Source organism: Tachypleus tridentatus, chromosome 1 (genome assembly GCF_004210375.1).
Source record: "Tachypleus tridentatus isolate NWPU-2018 chromosome 1, ASM421037v1, whole genome shotgun sequence".
NCBI lineage: Eukaryota > Metazoa > Arthropoda > Merostomata > Xiphosura > Limulidae > Tachypleus > Tachypleus tridentatus.
The window spans coordinates 96,977,677-96,996,291 of NC_134825.1; the positions used below are offsets into that span (position 1 = coordinate 96,977,677).

At 33.2% G+C, this 18,615-nt stretch overlaps 1 protein-coding gene across 3 annotated transcripts in view; it reads right to left on the bottom strand.

Annotated features, from left to right (window-relative positions):
- Positions 1 to 18,615, bottom strand: part of LOC143256523 (beta-scruin-like) — a 138,248-nt gene that overhangs the window by 11,393 nt on the left and 108,240 nt on the right. For all 3 annotated transcript variants that reach the window (XM_076513875.1, XM_076513868.1, XM_076513885.1), the window contains exons 13-14: positions 9,646 to 9,762; positions 1,319 to 1,502 (exon numbers count right to left, since the gene is read on the bottom strand). In XM_076513875.1, the coding sequence (XP_076369990.1) occupies positions 1,319 to 1,502; positions 9,646 to 9,762 (301 nt within the window). The remainder of the gene's footprint in view (positions 1 to 1,318; positions 1,503 to 9,645; positions 9,763 to 18,615) is intronic.

The following is an 18,615-nucleotide window of genomic DNA, read 5'->3' on the forward strand; positions in this document are numbered from 1 at the left end:
CTTTTCAATGTACAACGAGGAGTCTCATTAATTATAAAAATAGGCCACTTGCGTAAAGTTATTTGACAAACATTTTTTCACACTCCTATTCAAAACATCAAGTGGATAACTTTATGCATATGGCTCCAACATTTTTTTCTATTCTAGAGTTTCACCTAATATTAAAAATGAACCATTTTTAATTTTTGTCCTTTGGAGCAGCAAAACTGTAAGGTGAATGAAAGGATATGTAGATACATAAGTATTGATTAGGCCAAGCAAAGTGGATTAGCAGTTTCTAGCTCAAGCTTTCAAAAGAATGATGCAGGTAAATGGTTATTATTGATTATTTGTTGCTATTTTTTTTTCAATATAAATTTATTAAATTTTATGAAATCATCCTAATTAAAGAGCATTTAAGGTCACACAATATTAACATAAAAATAATGCTTGATATGGCTGTACCAATTGCATGGTAGCAATGACAAGAAACTATTATACAAATTCAATGATGTTACTATAAAGGAAGCTATTAACAATGTTTCAGAGAGTTGGTTTTGTAAGGTAAAAATCTATTCAGAAAAATAAGATTGCAATCCTAAAGCTAATGTGGGTTATTCCTGACTATCACTTTCTTACTTACTATAGTTTTTGTTGGTGTGTATTGACAGAAAGTCATGATATCTAATTAAAAACACCTTCAGTGAGAACAAAAGGTGCAGCCAAAAATGGATCCAGTACGTGACTTAAAGGGATGAAATTAAAATTAGCAGCTAACAAATAGCGACACTTATAGCATTGCTAAGAATTTTGAAGTAAATGTTCATTTATTAGTTAGCCAGGCTGTTTTTGTTGTTTTTTCAATATGGGGTATAATGGTGAGTAAACAAAATACACATCATAGTTGTCTAATGAATAACTATTTGCTATAAAATTCTTATCAGTACTATTAATGTAACTACCAATTTTGCCATCAATTTTGATTTCATTCTTTTAGGCTACACACTAAATCCTTTTTTGGCTCCTTTTATTTTCACATCTAAGGTGTTTTCAATTAGATAAAAATATGATTGTACTTCAAGATTATTTATTGTTTTACTATTAAAATATTTTAAAAACTTAAGATATTATGTTATATATAAAAAATCTCAATGTTTATGACACCAATATGCTTTTGTTTTTGAAAACATCTCATACTTCATAGAAGTACTCTGAGGGAGTTTTCTGAGGCTGCCATAAAAAGTGTCTTGTTTATTCACACACAGTATATCACTTAAATGGACTATGGTCATTTTTAAGGACAAAACATTCAACACTAATCTTTCAGTTACTTTGATACCTTCCATTTCTGTCTCTACCTCCAATTGCATAAAGTTTGTCTTTTATAACCACTAGTCCATGGTTTGCTCGAGCACACAACATATCAGTTTTCCTTGTCCACTCATGTGTTTTGATGTTGAAGGCAAATGTTGTTTTAGTAGCCACCATTTCACCACAACATAGATTATCTGGATCATAGCCTCCTACAGATAATGTCAAGTCTTAGTAATATCTAAATAACAAAACACTTTATTCCTTTTAAAGACTAATTAAACTTTTGCTTGCTTATGAAAACTTTTCTTTTTAAGCACAACTATCTCACAGTACTTCTTGTGACTCTATAAGTAAAAGAAAAAACAAATAACATAAAACAGTTATTGGCTACCAAGTACTGAAGAAATAAAAAAACACACCAGAAGTGTGGTAAGGTAATATAGTTGGTGTCCACAAGGCTTTATCCCTATATCTGAGTACTAGTTTATTTGACTTTCTTGAATAACCAAATATACTGGATCCAAACATGGCAATCATCCTGCTAAGTATTGGGGCAGTGTAATACTAGAGGACTGAGAAAGTAAGAAGGCACTCATAGTGATATAAAGTTGTAACACAACAACTGCTCCCTGCATCTACATATAATGTAGTAAACTAGTGTGTTTGATATTTATGCTCTTCCACCATTATCAATAAATAGGCTGAAGAAGACTCCTACCCTGCCAAAATTTTTATTTGTGTCCTCTAGTCTTACTATTCTTATCATAAGTATGAGAGATGATGATCCACCTACACTATGTTAACAATCTTAAACATCTCAATCAAATCTCCTCTAACTCTTCCTTTTTTCAAGGGGATATTTCAAAGTGGGGTTCCAACAGTTTAATGTCCTTTCTCAGGTAAGGAGCCAAAGACTGAATACAGTGCTTCAAATCTGACTTAATCAGTAACCCATATAATGAAATTGTAACCTCTTTAGACTTATATTCAATATTTCTGGAGATATAACCTAAATTCCTATTTGCCTTATCTATAACAAGAGTACAATGCTTGGATGGGTTAAGAGACTGATCATCCATCACACCAAAATTCCTTTCTTTAAATTTAAGGTTATTCCCATCTAAATTATACTTATAATTCAAATTATGATAGGCTACATGCATTATTTTGCATTTATTATAATAAAAACCTATCTGTAATTTATTTGCTCATCTCACTAAATGATTTAAATCCTTTAATAATGCAGCAGCATCTTTCCCATTGCCAGCAAACTTAAAGTATTAACATCATCATCGAGTTTAAATAATTCATTGATCACTCCTTCATCTAGGTTATTGAAGTAAATCAAGAAGGAAAAATGTCCTAATACTGAGCCCTGAGGTAACACATGACATTAAACCATTTTGACTGAACTCCATTTATAACAACCTTCTGTTTTCTTCCATCCAGCTACTTTTTTATCTAATTAGTCAACTTATTCCTGCACCAAAAGTACTCAACATCTTAAATCATTTTGGAAACACATTAAGTTACCATGATGCAGAAACATAAAAGGGAAATTTAGTAACATCAGTGAAAAACAGTAATTGCTACACTTTAGACAAACTGCATTGTCAACCAGGATTATCAACAATAATTGTAGGATAACTATGACGAAAATCATAAGACATTCTCTCAGAATTGGGCAAACTCCATGACATATTCAGGATCTGTATCCAGACTGTTCTCAAATCTGAATCTTCACACATTTCCCCTATGAACCAAATTGGTGTCACTTGAAGTCATATTCCCTATGGAATCACACATTCACAGATAGAAACCAAAAATACATAGAATCATACAGAAAAAATATTTAAAATTAACCAATCTGACTTTCCCATGAAAACACAAACTACTCCAAAAATTGTCACTGAGAGAAGTGACTTGCTGTAAATGATTTCCATTGATATATTTGATGCAGAGTCAATATGGATAAGATGAAACAGCTGTGGAACTGAAGTCCTTCTACCACAGGAGAAATAATTCACTAGGTGGAAAATAAAAATCTCCTTCCAACCTCATTGGACATACTAGAGAAACTATGAGGATCTCATAAAAGTTTGCCAAAGAGTGAGGCAAGGAGTACAGAGCCACACTTTATGACCTTGCAACTGCTTCGCCAGCAGTGCAAATCCAAAATAAAGAATCACCCTAGTACATGAAAATATGTTCTTATTTTATGAAGCACTTCATAGTCAGTTAGCATAATTTGCACTTCTCAATCATTCTGCCAGAATTGGATGGACCACAAGATACTCAAAAACATATTACATCAAAAATCACAAAAACAGTAAATATAATGCAATTAGATAAATATGCTGACGAACTTGCACTATCCATAATGAAAGTTATGGAAAAAAGTAGTTCCAACAACCTCCAGAGGACACCATGGAAATCACTGGAAACTCACTCTGGAATTACATTCACTTGTCTTAGAACATAGATGCCTTATGCAATTACTGATAACTACATACGACACTTCACTAAAACATATTCACAAATAAAATGAAATATCAAAATACATAAAGAAGCTGACTGATTTAAAGGTTTTCAATAGTCATCATGATGTACAAGATAATCCTAAAATCTTTGGAAAAATTTGAAATCACTAATTTCTGAGAAAAACAATAATAAGATGTTCTACCACATTAAATGCAACAATCTTACAGCTGAAACTGATTTATAGACAGTGAATCTTTTAATGGACTACTTCCAGGAATCCTAACCAAAAAATAGTTGACAAATGCATAAAGGAACATCCAGATTTAAAACAGCCAATAATTTAAACACCAATGTACTTGTTGGTAGCAATATTCTAAATTGAAAAGTCTCTAAATGTGAGTTAAAAACCACCATAAAAATTTCAAGTTCAAGAAATGATGGTATCAGAAACATTATTCTTAAAAAGCATCATATACACTAATTAGTCATTTTACCAATTTCATAAAACTATCTCCACTAACAGGATACTTTCCATATGCCCAGAAAAAAGTAGTTATTACAGTTGTTCTCAAACACTTGGTGGTAAATAGCTCTAGCCCTGACAACTTCAAACAACTTAATTAAATTAGTTGTTTAAGTAGACTAGTTAAAAGAATTATAGTGAAAAAAAACTCTTTTATTTCTGTGAAGAAAACAACCTTCTTTCAAATACACAAAACTCCTCTTACAAAAACAGATGTACCATAGATAATTTAAAATGACTTGTGGAATCAGCTTTTAAATCATTCAACAATAATTAAGTCACTATAGGAGTTTTTCCTGGTGTCTGCAAAGCTTTTGATAGTATATAGACAGCATTCCTTGAACATTAATAATGCTATAATTAGATAGATATCAAATCTCTTAATGGACCATACTGCAGTAGTCAGAATCAATAACACTTTGTCAAAAACAATAAACATTATGGCAAGTGTCCTGGATGGATAAGTTCTCTTGTTACTTCTTCATATCATATTTGTAAATAACATACCTTTCCTAGACCTTACATAAACATACTTTCCCATACACCAATATTTTGGTGTTTGCATTTGACAAAAGACTGAAAGGGGCAGAGTATATGAAGAAAACACATGCAATCATCAGTAAATTTATCAACTACCTGAGACTTATAGTTGGCAAAAATAAAGGATGCAAAGCTAACACTATTTTAAAAATCTACAAAGTGTATATTTGACCCATCATTGAATATGTCTGTCAGGTTATTATAAATAAATAAGATAACACAACCAAAAAACTATTATATCAACAGAAAGGAGTACTAAGATTAGCCCTAAGACTCACAAATTATACCTTTGTTAGCAAATTTACATAAAGTAAGTAAAATACCATTGCTTAAAGAAAAGCTATATACATAAGCTAAAAATTATTACAGAAACAAGGAACACATTAACCTCTTTCCTTCCCAGCATTACATGTGCACCACACAAAACAGTATCTCTGTACAATTTGTATTGCAGCCAAACAGAACATACACCACTGATAATTTTCATTTAAGTTTTTAAAACTGATCCCATGTGTTTTTCTTACAGTTGGGCTAAGGGCAGGTAGATTATCACGTGCCTGTCCTGTGAAAGTGGGTTTTCTTGGTGTACTCCCATTTCTTCCCTCAACAAATTCCACAGCATTGGATTTATAGAACCCTGCCAACCTATAACCCTGATTATGGGCTGTCAGTAGTTTTTGAAATCTGGGATGTCAGCTTTGATCTTTTGCTTCATTGTCTTTGCTTATGCTCCTACATCTCTCTGCTTTCATTAATTCCCAGTGGAAAATTTAAATCAGGATTTATATCCTATATAATTATTATAAGCCCACTTTAATAAAATGTAACTCCTACGAGCTGAGCAAAGAGAGATATTAACTGTTTCAATATGGGCTCAGTCAATGTTTTTGATCATGTGACCTTTTTGTACTCATTTAAAGTATTTATGGATTTTAGTTTTTAACATATTGTGTATATCTTTACTAAATTTGTCAGACTTGCAGTAAACATTATGAGTCTTTTACATAAAAAAAATCATATTTTTAGTGAAGTATTTTTAATAAACTAAAAAAAGATTTGTACTTGAACACATTGAGTATTTCAGCATTATTTGTTTTGAATAGTCCAAGCACAAAATAATTTTCATGTTAAGGTTAAAAATTCTTTTCTTCATATCCAAAATCTCAAATTTCATTTGTGTGATCTCTAAAACCTCTTAGATAGATTCCAAATATTTGTTTTCAGTAAAACGTTTTATATTTTCTTTAACCTACCTTTACAAAAGAAATCTAAATTAAATTACCCTCTTTTTCTTTCTATAATGATTACAAATTGTAACAAGAAACTACATTCATTTATTCTGAGCAGCTTTAAAATAGTAACAGTATACATCCATTTACAACTAAATTATATTGTTTTATTGCCCTTTGAACTGTGCATTGATGCCATTATAAGTTGTAAATAACTGGGGATCATGCAGCTCATATTGCACTATTAAATCATGCTACCCACAAGCTACTTGCATGCATGCCTTCTGAAAATTGTTTATTATATATTTTACTTGATCTAATCTTCACTAACCTAAAGAGATTGCTATTTTTACATTTTAATTACTTTTATAATAATAAATACAAAATAAAAATGAAAAACACAAATTACTTTCCCAAGTTTTTTGTTTTTTTAATTGTGGCCATCAATGATGCTTACCCTTTTATACTAATGACAGTAATGCCTTAAATAATTGTTATTTAACTAATTAATTCACTGAAGAACATAGAATAATAACATATAAAAAAAGGCAATTTTCTCTTACTGTCACGATTTTTTTTTCTAACTATGAGACAAGAACCGTTACAGCTTCATCCAAGCTACTCACTATCTTTCCTGTGGGAATGAAGCTTGTACTAACAGAAAACACTACAATACAATATGTATTGTATACAATATGATAGATGAAAACCTTGGCTTTCTATTGGTTATAGATAATAAAGAATTAAGCACAAAAAACTATTAACAAATTCTGAAAGAGACGATGTAACAGGTGGGTGTGACAAAAGAAGTATGATTTCCTTCATTTGATGGCTCTTTAAACAAACAAAATTGAAGGCTATAAAAATTATGGTTTGTTTGATCAATGATGATTTGATAGTGAGTAATTTATGTTTAATTTCATACGTATTGGAGGTGTGGTGAATAAAATAGAGATGAAGAGATGCCAAGAGAAAATGGGTTATGTGTCTCATTAAGAGGTATTCAGTATTTGTTAAATATTGCCTTGTAAAATTAAGAACTTAAAACTTACATACTATTGAAATATGAATTGTTAACTAAGATTTTATGCTACACTTAATAGTAGAACTAAGAACTTAAGACTTACATATTTTAACAGAATGCAAGTCTTAAGTTCTTAATTCTACAATTTCCCTTAGTGTGGCACATTTTCTCTAAGCATCTTGTATACTTTATTTTTATCCACTCAAGGTATGGCAGGGATGGACAACTAACCTTTTCAACTTTATCCATTCAGTTCACGAGTGGTACGATCAAGAATGGACATGGTTATGAAGCATTTAATGCAAAATAGATAACTTTCCAGCAATCTTGTGGAACACCCCATCTTGAGAGTAAGTAAGCAGAACCATGGTGAGAGAGCAGGAGTAAATATGGTTTATAATGCAGATTTAAAATGAAAGAATAGCTGGTTAAGCACCACTTGCCACAGAGCAGAATTTGTGTGATAAAAATGGAAAGAAAGAAGAAAACCTGATGAGTGTGAAAGCACAATGCACTAAAGACAGTGGGAGATAAACAACAGTCCACAAGCCAGTTTGTAGAATTTCCTCCAGTAGTGACGGAAAATTGAAAAATGTGTAGGAGGAAGAAGGTAGAGAGGAGTAGGGCAAATAGACCCAAAGGGCCCAGTTTGTATAGATAGAAAGGAAAAGACCACAAATTGAGGAGAATTGTCAGGGTATAAAAAGGTGACTGGGCTCCAATCTCCAGTTTTCTTGGATATCACAAAAAGATGTTTATAAAACCATCTTAGGAATGGTGAACTGGTTTGATAGCCCAGTGCAAAAGTAAATCTTGAACAGCTTCTGACAGAAACTGGCATTTCATAGGATCTCAAGGAAGGAAAAAGGAAATGAGAGGTGGGAAAGAAACATGATTGCACAAACATTCTAGAAGAACCTGTGTCATCAATTGATCACCAACAAAGGAAAGTGCAAGGAAGAAAATCTAACAATCAAGCTTCTATTTGCCCCAAACCCACCAGGTAGTCATTGGTACTGCCTGAAACAGGCGGTATGTTGTTGATGACATCAACAAAAGAAAGTACCCAGAGTTGAAGGAACAAGTAATAGATGTGAGGATGAAGGACAGGAAACAGAAATAGGAAGTATGGAAAGCTCTGATTGAGACCAACAGGCCACAAAAGTTGAAAGGAAGGACTGTTGGTGGGCTGATGTTGCTCATGACTTTATACTGTGAGAAATGGTATTAAAGACATAATGTCAAAGAAAAGCAGCAAGATGTTAGTTCCCGTGATAAGTGGAGGATAAAGTGACACAAGCCAAAAGTGAGTTCCAATCTATAAAGTCCTCACAACAAAGAAACCATATATGCAACAACATAGTTGAGGATGATATATGGGCTAATGTGAAGAGTATCTGTGAAAACATCCCTCAGAATTTCTGTGAAGAGCTTCCAAAAGCAGATTTATAACAAAGATGCCTGAAAAAGGTACTAAGGAAAGGGAAAGACACGAAAGACGTTGGATTTAGGTAGCACTCCACAAAAGGGTAATAGGGAACCAAATAACTGTTGATCTAAAGCTGATAGTTTGCGTGATGGTAAAAAAAGGGCATAGAGGCTCTTGGGGAGTAAAGCATGCTGATTCATTCACTTAATTAAGAGAGAATGTGATCTGCATGGACCTGAATATCAGGATAGGAAGAAAATACCAAAATGGTTGAGAAGAATGCTCATGAATCAAGGAAGGATGAGAGAAGTACAAGATAGAGAAAGCAGACAAAATATCACATATCTGAGATACAAAATCTATGAAAGTTGAAGAAATCTTCAAGCTGGATTTAGGAAGAAACAACAAACTCAGAAGGAGGAAAAAGAAATAAAAATCCTTGTCATGCTGAATAATTTCAGCACAATAATGAAGAGCCTAGGTGATGCCAGAGGTAACAGGTTGACTTATGTGACTTATGTAATGCTCAATTTCCCATTGAATAAAAGAAGAAAGATACACTGTCAGGCCACCTGTGCCTAAGGTCTGAGACAAAACACTGGTTGTTGGTGTGAGAGCCAAAGTGTTAATGTTGACTTCGAAATTAGAACTCACAAAATTCACACTAAATTGTTGAGTGCAGAAATACAGTGACAATAAACAAGGAGAAAATGATTTGAAGTATAAAAAGAGCTTCTTCAAGCAAAAATTAAATTATGTGTCACACATGAAGCACTAAGCACAAAAGCACATCTGTACTCAAAAGCTGCCAAACAAGAAGTGAAGGTTATCCTATTGGTTAAGAGGTGAGGCATGATAATTTGCATGAAAGACATGTTTGAATCTTCCAATTCCAACAGGGAAGAGCAGAAGGCTTTGGCATGTGTAAAGAAAGAACTTGCATATGGACAGCAGTACTGAACAAGAATAGCTTATTTTGTGAGGGAGGTATGTACCCTATAGGAATGTAGTTTTATTGCATGAATAACATGAAAAGTTAAATCTTTCAAAGTAAAACCCAGCATTTTTTTTTACTAATATCTCTTCTGTAAAAGCAAAAAGAGAAACTAAAACCAAGTTTTCTTACCTGTTACATAGACAACATCCTGATAAAGCACTGAAGCATGATAGTTTCTAGAATAAGGCATAAACCCAAAAAACTCCCATCGATCCTTAAGAGGGTGGTATTGGAGAATACATCTTCCTGTAAGAACCATAGAAAAGATGAGTCTGCATTTTTTAAAACTTCAGATAAAATAACAAATACTGACATTTTAATCATGGCATTTGGGCAAAATAATAAGTTTCTACTACACTACAAATTACAGATTCTTAGCAAAAATATTATGTTGTATATAGTTTAGAAAGTTAATGTTTGCTTTTGTAAACAGGCTTCTCAAGATAATTCTACACCTTAACTAAATAGCACAATATAGTTGAAACATTGTTCTGTACTTTATTTTAATAAAGTTTTAATACCCATAACGGGTGTCTCGAGAATACATTTTGAAATTACAGTAGTTGGCCAAACTATTACTACACTTAATATACAAAATTAAAATGTACCACTAGTGAATAAAATCAAATCAGAAAAATAAACAAGACTTTAAAATGTGGAATAAAATGAGCAAGTAAAATGTTTAGAAAAAATACAGAAGGACGTTAACACAAAAGTAGACTAAAAATATTATGAATATGAGAACATTTGTGTACATTTTCAATAACACAGATGTTAAAACTAAAAACAATGATTAATGGTACATTATAAGTATGTAAAAATTAAAATTTTCCCAATCTCAAATTGTAATATAACATTTAATCAACACTTTTTATATGAAGATAAAAACCACTCATATATCAAAGTGCTTCCATGTCTTACTGCATCATTATCATGAAAGGAAGTCGTTATATATCCTTGTACACAAGTGGTGTTCTTGGTTTACTGTGGAGAATTTAGTGAAATGGTGACATGTAACATGGTTTTAAAGTCATGCATGAAATAGGCTGTTTTCTGTTGGAAAAACAAGCAGTACTAGCTTTGGCAGTTATCTGCCTGAGTGGAAATGAATGTCCTGTGTTGTTCTGAAATTATGGATCATTATTCATCCAGCTGCATGCTGGGTTGATCATTGGTGTGGGTAAGCAAAGTGGAAGTTCCTGATGCTAGCATTTATACTAAAATTCAGTCCACCATGTTGTATTTAAGTGTACATACATGGTTACCAACATATCTGAGATTGGTAGTTGAGGATTGTGCAAACAATCTGAATTCAACAATCTTAATTCAGCAGCAGAAAGTCAGTGGCTTGTCAGCAGAATATATCAGAGTGCTAATGGAACCAGATGGCTGTGCAAAATAAAAGTTACACAGCAGCACACAGATACAGGTGATGCAGGTTTTTATGAATAACTACCATGCAGATTTCCCTCAAGCATTAGGTATGTAGCCAGTGCTAAGGTCCAACTGATGTTAAAGAACAAGATTATACAGCCACCTCAGAGTACTTGGCCATCTTTATTACTGACTGTATGTAAGAAGAAAAGTATGCCTAAATTCTTCACTGATTTTATATGAGTAAATGTAGTAACACACTGATGTCTTTCCATTATTTGTAAACAGATGAACGTCTTGGCATGTTGGAAGGAACCTATTCCTTCATTACGTTTGACAAAGCATTTGACTAGCAAACCTAAGACAGCTTTCAGCATAACAGATGGCTTTTATGAATTTTGAGACATGCTGTTCAATCTGTGTAATGTTTCCAACAGTTTTGTGAGTCTAATAGAGCTTACAATGGAAGAAGTGTCTGATCAATGTTAATGATGTCTTAATGATGCACATTCAAGTCTGTAGCTAGGAATGTGAAAAATGGGATTCCAATGGATAAGATTAAAAAGTTTGAAACTGTAGTTAAGAAAATATGCATTGATGTACACAAAATAGGAATTTTTCTGTCATATCATGGGTAAAGAAAGAATCTCAATAGATCTTGTTAAAATATCAGCTTTCCAGTTCATGAAGTATGTTTTAGTACAAGTTCTAGTGTTGCTATATCCATGACAAAACTGTGAGCTCTTCCTTAAAGCTAATGCTAGTTATGGTGGAATCAGAGCAATAATATTGCAGCTGAAGGACTGAACCATGTACTCATAACTCATGAAGGCAGGCAGCATAAGACAAAGAAAAAATGCTTGCAGCTGTAATCTTCATAAAACACTTTCAGCATTACTTGTATAGTAGAAATTTTGTGTTTGAGTGCAACAGGTACCATTGAAGTGGTTGTTAATCCTTAAAAACTATGAAGTACAGTAGAGTAACAATAGCCAGTATTTCTTGCCAAACAGTGAGAACCTATTCAAATATCCTGATCTTGGATATTATATTGGAGTTGAGATCATTTTGATATAGCAGTGAAAAGCAATATACATAGGTGACTTTATTAGATACCACACTTAACTCTTCAGGAGCTCTGGAAAGAACAGCTAAAAAACCCAAATCCAGCAAGGGTGCTCCTTATCATGCAGTAGGGTGAGTTTAAAAGGATCAGGTTGTAGAACATAGCAGAAATGCATGTAACTATGGCATTGTACAAGCACTTTGATGTTCACTTGCACATCCAGGAGTTTCTGATCAGCAAGGACATTTCCCTGCTAACTCAAAGATGACTGGAAAAGGCCTACCTATCTACCTAGTACAACCTGTAGATGCATGTGATTGTCTTCAGTCAGTTGTCAGTCTGGATCTGATGTTTCCCATGGAAGTTAAGCCCACGAAACAGCTGACTCACTAACAGGACCTAGTGGAGAAACCATAAGAGTTGTATAGGTACTTTGCAGGTCACTTTAATTTAGATTGTCTCAAGAGGCAGCTGAATGCAGACAAGACTTCTGTCAAAGCTCAACTAACATCAACACCAACTAATTAAAGCTTCTATGGGTTTAACTTGAACTGTTGAATATGAAAAATCAAACAGAAAAAAACTATCCTATGTTAAAAGCAAGTATGTATACTGTATCTGTGTTTTCAATGTAAATTAGGTAAAACTGTTTATTTTATGTTGACTTTGTGTCCAGTATTTTTATTTCAGTCACTCTCAAGACTCAGTCATTCATAGATATAGTATTAATAGGGAATTAGTATCTTGAATGAATGCATTATTAATAAGTGCCTTAAGGTTAACTTATTATCACCTGATACACAAGTTTATATGTTGTACTTGAATGTTTCAGTGCATGTCCATTATCATACTATAGAGCCCACATTGTTGTTTTACATTAGCATTCACTTTGACTGAAAGTTATGATCTATAGGAGGCTTTTCTAGATCAATTTTAATTTCACTTTGGCATTAAACGTAAATTCACTTGAAACACCTTAAAATGAAAGAAAGGAGAACTTTTGTTATGCAGATACCACTGATGTTACTCTCCTACAGGACATATTTCATATAATGAAACATTTTCTACAGCTGTTATTTGAAACAGTATAAATAATAAATCCATCCAAAGTTTTGTGCCTAATTATTCAAAGGTGTTACTTTCTGTAGCAATATCGATCAAGGAGACTAAATATTTTCTATTTCTATCATATCAATAATTATACATTCTGAGTAAAATCCAGATTATATTTCTTTAATTTAAATAAAGATCTTATTCATACCTATTATTAACCATCTATACTATAACAGCAATTTAATTATACTGTACACTTGATTGGAATAACAAGAATTTACTTCTAATGAATGATTAAAATGACCAAATACTTTCTGAATTCCATTTTTCTGTTTATCAATAAAGTTACCAGTTAACATTTTCCTTACTTGAAAATATACTTGATAGATACTTTCTTACACAGAAATCTAGCTTCTTCTTAAAATCAAATTATCTGCCTTAGACTTAGATGCCCACAATCTTTTGAAAACTCCCACCAAAAATTCATGTGAAAAGAGCTTGATACGGTGATTTGTGTTGAAATTCCACTTGAAGATTATGATGTATGAATATGAAGTAGGATGATCTGCAATACAATCTGAAAACACCACTGCTCCACTTCTCACTATAAAGGAATCCCTTGTACAAACATGACTGTTATATCAAAATTGGTGAGAATTATTGATGGTCTACTATTCCAGCAGCTAGAAGCAAGGGTCTTTTGCACTCCACTCAAAGGAGGGGGTGGTGTGTATAGGGGAAACCTGAAGTATATGCTTAGATCCCCATCAAATGTCTCCCTGAAAGGTCTTGTAATGAAGACAGTACAATTGGTTACATAACCACCAAATCTTATTTTTACAAGCTAGCAAGCACTAGCCAGAAAAACAAGCAGACACACAACATTGGTGCTGGATCAGATTGGAATGTTATACAGAATTACTATAGTGGAAAACTCCAGAGGTATTGTGGAACATCCCATCTCAAACTGGGTAGTGATTGAGGCCAGGGTGGATGGTATGAACTTTTTCAATTATTCTGGCTCAATGTGTACTTTGGGCAAGTGTACCCTGAAAGGTAACACCAGCCACTTAGTGAAAACCTATAATAATTGCAAGTTGAGAAATATGTACATTCACCTTCCAACGGATAGAGGGTGAAATGAAGAATGACCATGAATGGAAGCTGAAATCCTGACATGGATGAGACAGTCAGAAGATACAAACAGTAAGTGATAAAGAAATGTAATGTAGTTCACATGACCCAAAGAAAAGGATGAGGGAGAATGGGAGGGCAGAAACTGAGAAGAGGAGAATGGGAGAGCACACATTCATCCACCATCAAACAGCAATATACTAGATATGTGGAATGGCTGATCCAACCCATAATTGGATAAGGAAAGGGGCCCTGAATTGAGGATGGATCCCAGGTATGAAGAGAAATAAAGTGACATAACACTGTGTGGCACGAACAGGACAAGATTAAATATAACCCCCAAAAAGAGAAACAGAAGAAAAAGGTATAAGGAGTGACCACTGTGCTCTTTCATAAAATACAAAGGAAGAAAAGGAATGCCACGATGAAGAAGTAAGTAAGTGCAGTAATAAGAAAGTAGGAGAAAATAAAGCGATAAATATATGAATAATGGCAAACACCACAAAGTAAGAAAAGGACTAATATGTCTAGAAAGAGCAGAATCATTTACTACGGGCTCAATAAGGACCTGGATAAAATTGTGGAAAAAAAAAACAGTAATAAGTAAGAAGTAGGAAGTGGTGGCATAGACAAGGAAGAAATGAAAGAGGGTAGAAAATAGTAAGAGAATATATTATCCTGTGACATCAGGAAAGGCCACCTGAAAATCCAAAATAGAAGACACATAAAGTGCATGGAAGAAAAGACATGTGAAAGAGGATGTACATATTACAATGCAATGATGTTAATGGAAACTGGTAATTGTGAGACTAAAGTTATAAATATGCTCATACAATGGTACATAGAAGTAAATGAAGAGTAGCTGGAGTGAGACAAAGAAACAGCTACATAACTATGGAGGTGGACCACATGAATCTAACATGCAAAACATGGTTCATACACTTTCAGTCAAAACATTCCATGATCTTTCCATGACATTTTTATAAATTTCCATAAAGAATGTCAACAGTATAAAAGTTTTCAACTTTAAAGCAACTAATATAAAATAATGAACTGAAAAACAATATTATTAAAAAAAATTAATTCCTTTAAATTTACAAAAGAGTCAATGTGAAACCCTCAGGACTACAAAAAACTTTATTTCAATTCAGAATAACCTGATATATGTAAAGAATCACAACTTTTTGTAACATTACAAAATAAAATTGTATTTACACCTTATTAACATAAAGAATGAGCCTCAATACATCAAAAAACCTGATTTCAATCCATGACAGCCTGTCAAACCATCTCATATCAATAGATCCCAAGTTTTTAAAAAAATACATAATAAAAACTGTATCTGCATCTTATTACCATTGTATCAAAATATAATGCATAAAATCTCATGACACTACCTTTTTTTTTTAGAAGTTTAACATTTTTCATTCGTTTTTTAAATCAGTTAGTTTCATTTTCAGGAACTCATCAATTTTGACTGCTTCAGCAAGTTTTTTCTTTGGCAGATTTTCTGTGGCTATCCCATTTGACTATAAGTGTCCTCAACTCATTCATGCTTCTAACAGAATGTTCATCAACTGATTTGACTGGAGCCTCTGCATCAACATTTAATGTTCTTTTCATTTACATTAACTCATCAGTTTCATTTTGCAACAGCTTTTTTTATTGGCTTAGTCTCCCTTTTCTTTGATCCTTCTTTTATCACCTAGACGACTCATATAATCTTTACCTACCATCTGCCATAGCAATGAAGAGCTCTTTGGCCATTTTAACATTAAGATTTTCCCCCACCAACCTTATGACGATGATCAATAATCCCTCTCTTTGCTACAAAATACTTTTCTTTTAGGTTTAAAATACAAACCTCTTTGTTTGATGAAAACCATATTTCTACTATGATCTAGTTATGAAATAATACCAGTGAACCATTGACCACATTCCACAGTTTCTGATAGCCTAACTGTTCAGTGGATTAGTGTTGGCAAAGGACTTGAAAACTGATGCATTTTTGGTACAATAAAATAAAAAAAAATCGTGATGATGAGAAACTTTTTATGTAGAGGAGCAAACAACGTTTCAAACCTTTGGTCATTGTCAGGTTCACAAAGAAAAAAAGAGGTAACTGACTGATAGCTGACCACATGTTTGAAAGGGGTTGTGGTCAGCTATCAGTCAGTTACCTCTTTCTTTCTTTGTGAACTTGATAATGACAGAAGAAGGTTGAAACATTGTTTGCTCCTCTACTTAAAAATTTTCTTAACCCATAACAATCATTTTTACACACACCCTTGTGCAAATTAATTGAAACAAGATGGAAAATTACGATTTTTTTTTTCAATTTCTTGCGTTTTATTTCTGAGAATCCAAAAATTACTCACAAATTAATACATGATATGACCGCCTTTATTTTTCAGAAGATCAATAATCTGCTTTGGTATCAAGTTCACGAGTTGACTGCAATCTTTACTAATTTTTGGATTGCAGTACCAAACATAAATTATGGCCTCAATTAGCTTATCTTTCGTAGTACAGTCTTTTCCCTGAAGTCTTTCTTTACAAATCGCCCAAAGATTTTCAATAGGATTTAAGTCTGAAGAGTTTCCAGGTTAGTCCAGCACCCTCATTTGCGTTGTAGTCATAAAATTCTTCACAAGTTTCGATGTGTGGCACGGAGCCAGATTTTTCTGAAAAATGCCAGATCCATCTGGGAATCTCTTTTTCAATTCTGGAACGACTCTTCTCTGCAAAACTTCGATGTACTGTGGTCCTCGCATCATACCTTCTACGATATGTAAGCCTCCGACACCATAGTAGCTGAAAAAGCCCCAAAACATCTTCTTCAAGGGATGTTTTACGAACTGATTGATGTGAGATTCTGGAAGTTTCTCATCTGGAGATCTGCGAACATGCAGACTTCTTTGACCCTGTACAAAGAAATGAGTTTCGTCACTGAATAACACCTTCCCCCATTGTTCTTGCATCCAGTTCTTGTATTTTAGACCCCATTGATACCGTTTTTTCTTCATTGAGTTGGTAAGTTGTTTTTTGACTGGTTTTCTTGCCCTTCTAACGCAATTTCGAATGACATAATATTCCTCAAAATTTCGTCATATATCCCAAAAATAGATCGATCGTACTGCAAAACACAGTTAATGACACCGTCTCTGTGAAAAAAATGACTATTAAAGGAAATCAGCAGGCCCAGCAAGCCTACACTGGCCGCCATGCTGAAAATATTGTAAAATGACCATTTGTTTCAATTAATTTGCACAAGGATGTATATATAAAATCAAGAAATTCTAACTTAATGCCATCAAAGTTAAGATCTGAGACTTTGTTGGCTTCAACCATATCTATCAGAACTCTATAAAACATTTGTATATGCTCATCTCTGTTTTCTACCTTTCTTCTGGTATCCAGTACTGTAATTATTTTACTATATGGCATTTGATAGAACAGTTTTCTTAAACTTTTTTCACCAAGGTAGTTATTATATTCTTGCACATGACACTGATATCCAAGACATTTCTCTCACTGACATTTTTAGTTTTGTATTACATGATTAATAATTCCAATCTCTTTCCAACAAACAGGTTTTATCATCACCAACATCAGTCTCCCTCAAGATATCTTAAAGTGCAAGACCTTCTAACATACCTCACTTTTCACTATTCTGCTCAGGAACTTCCTAATAACTTTAAACATGCTTGCAGCAAAACAAAGCATCATAGTTCTACTGGTTTGATAAAAAGTCAAGAAAGGTGTCGGATACATTTCTAGCAATTTATATAAATACTTGTACCTTTACCTCCAAGTGTCATTCATAGCTTTAGCCATAGTTTTATAAGATATTGTACCTGTCTTTACCTGTTTTTGTTTGACAGCTGATACATACATTTTATGATTAGACAGGACATATAATAACTTTTCTGCAACAGGTACAATTTCCATTGATCTGTGTTTGCAGAATCTTAATGGGAAAGCTTCAGAGCTGGTCTCTTCAGTAGATTCATCATGTCTGGTACTTGTGGCATGAAATAGTCAAAAGAAACTTTGGAAAAGTTCCAGTCTATGTTATCATAACAATCTTAAAAGCAACATGAAGAATGTGCAGTAAACAGTTTCCCAAATCCAAGAACGAGGTGCCTATGTTGTCCAAGCAATCATCTCATAGGAGGTCAAGAAATTTCCAAATTAACACTGGGACCATTCATAGAAACCTGCATAATACAACATTTGATACATAACAATGCTATTTTACATTTCACAAAAAATCTCCATAAACTATCTTTTGTCATGAAAATTTTTTAATTTGTGAAATTTTAAAATACCTGTAGAAGTTTTCTTCTATCCAGATTGCCAATGCCTAACAAAGAGCTGTTCATCATGTGCTCAGTCATTGCATGGCCCATAAACTTTGATGTTAGGTACCTTTTCACAAACTTTCATTCATATCCAAAAGACAAACTGTA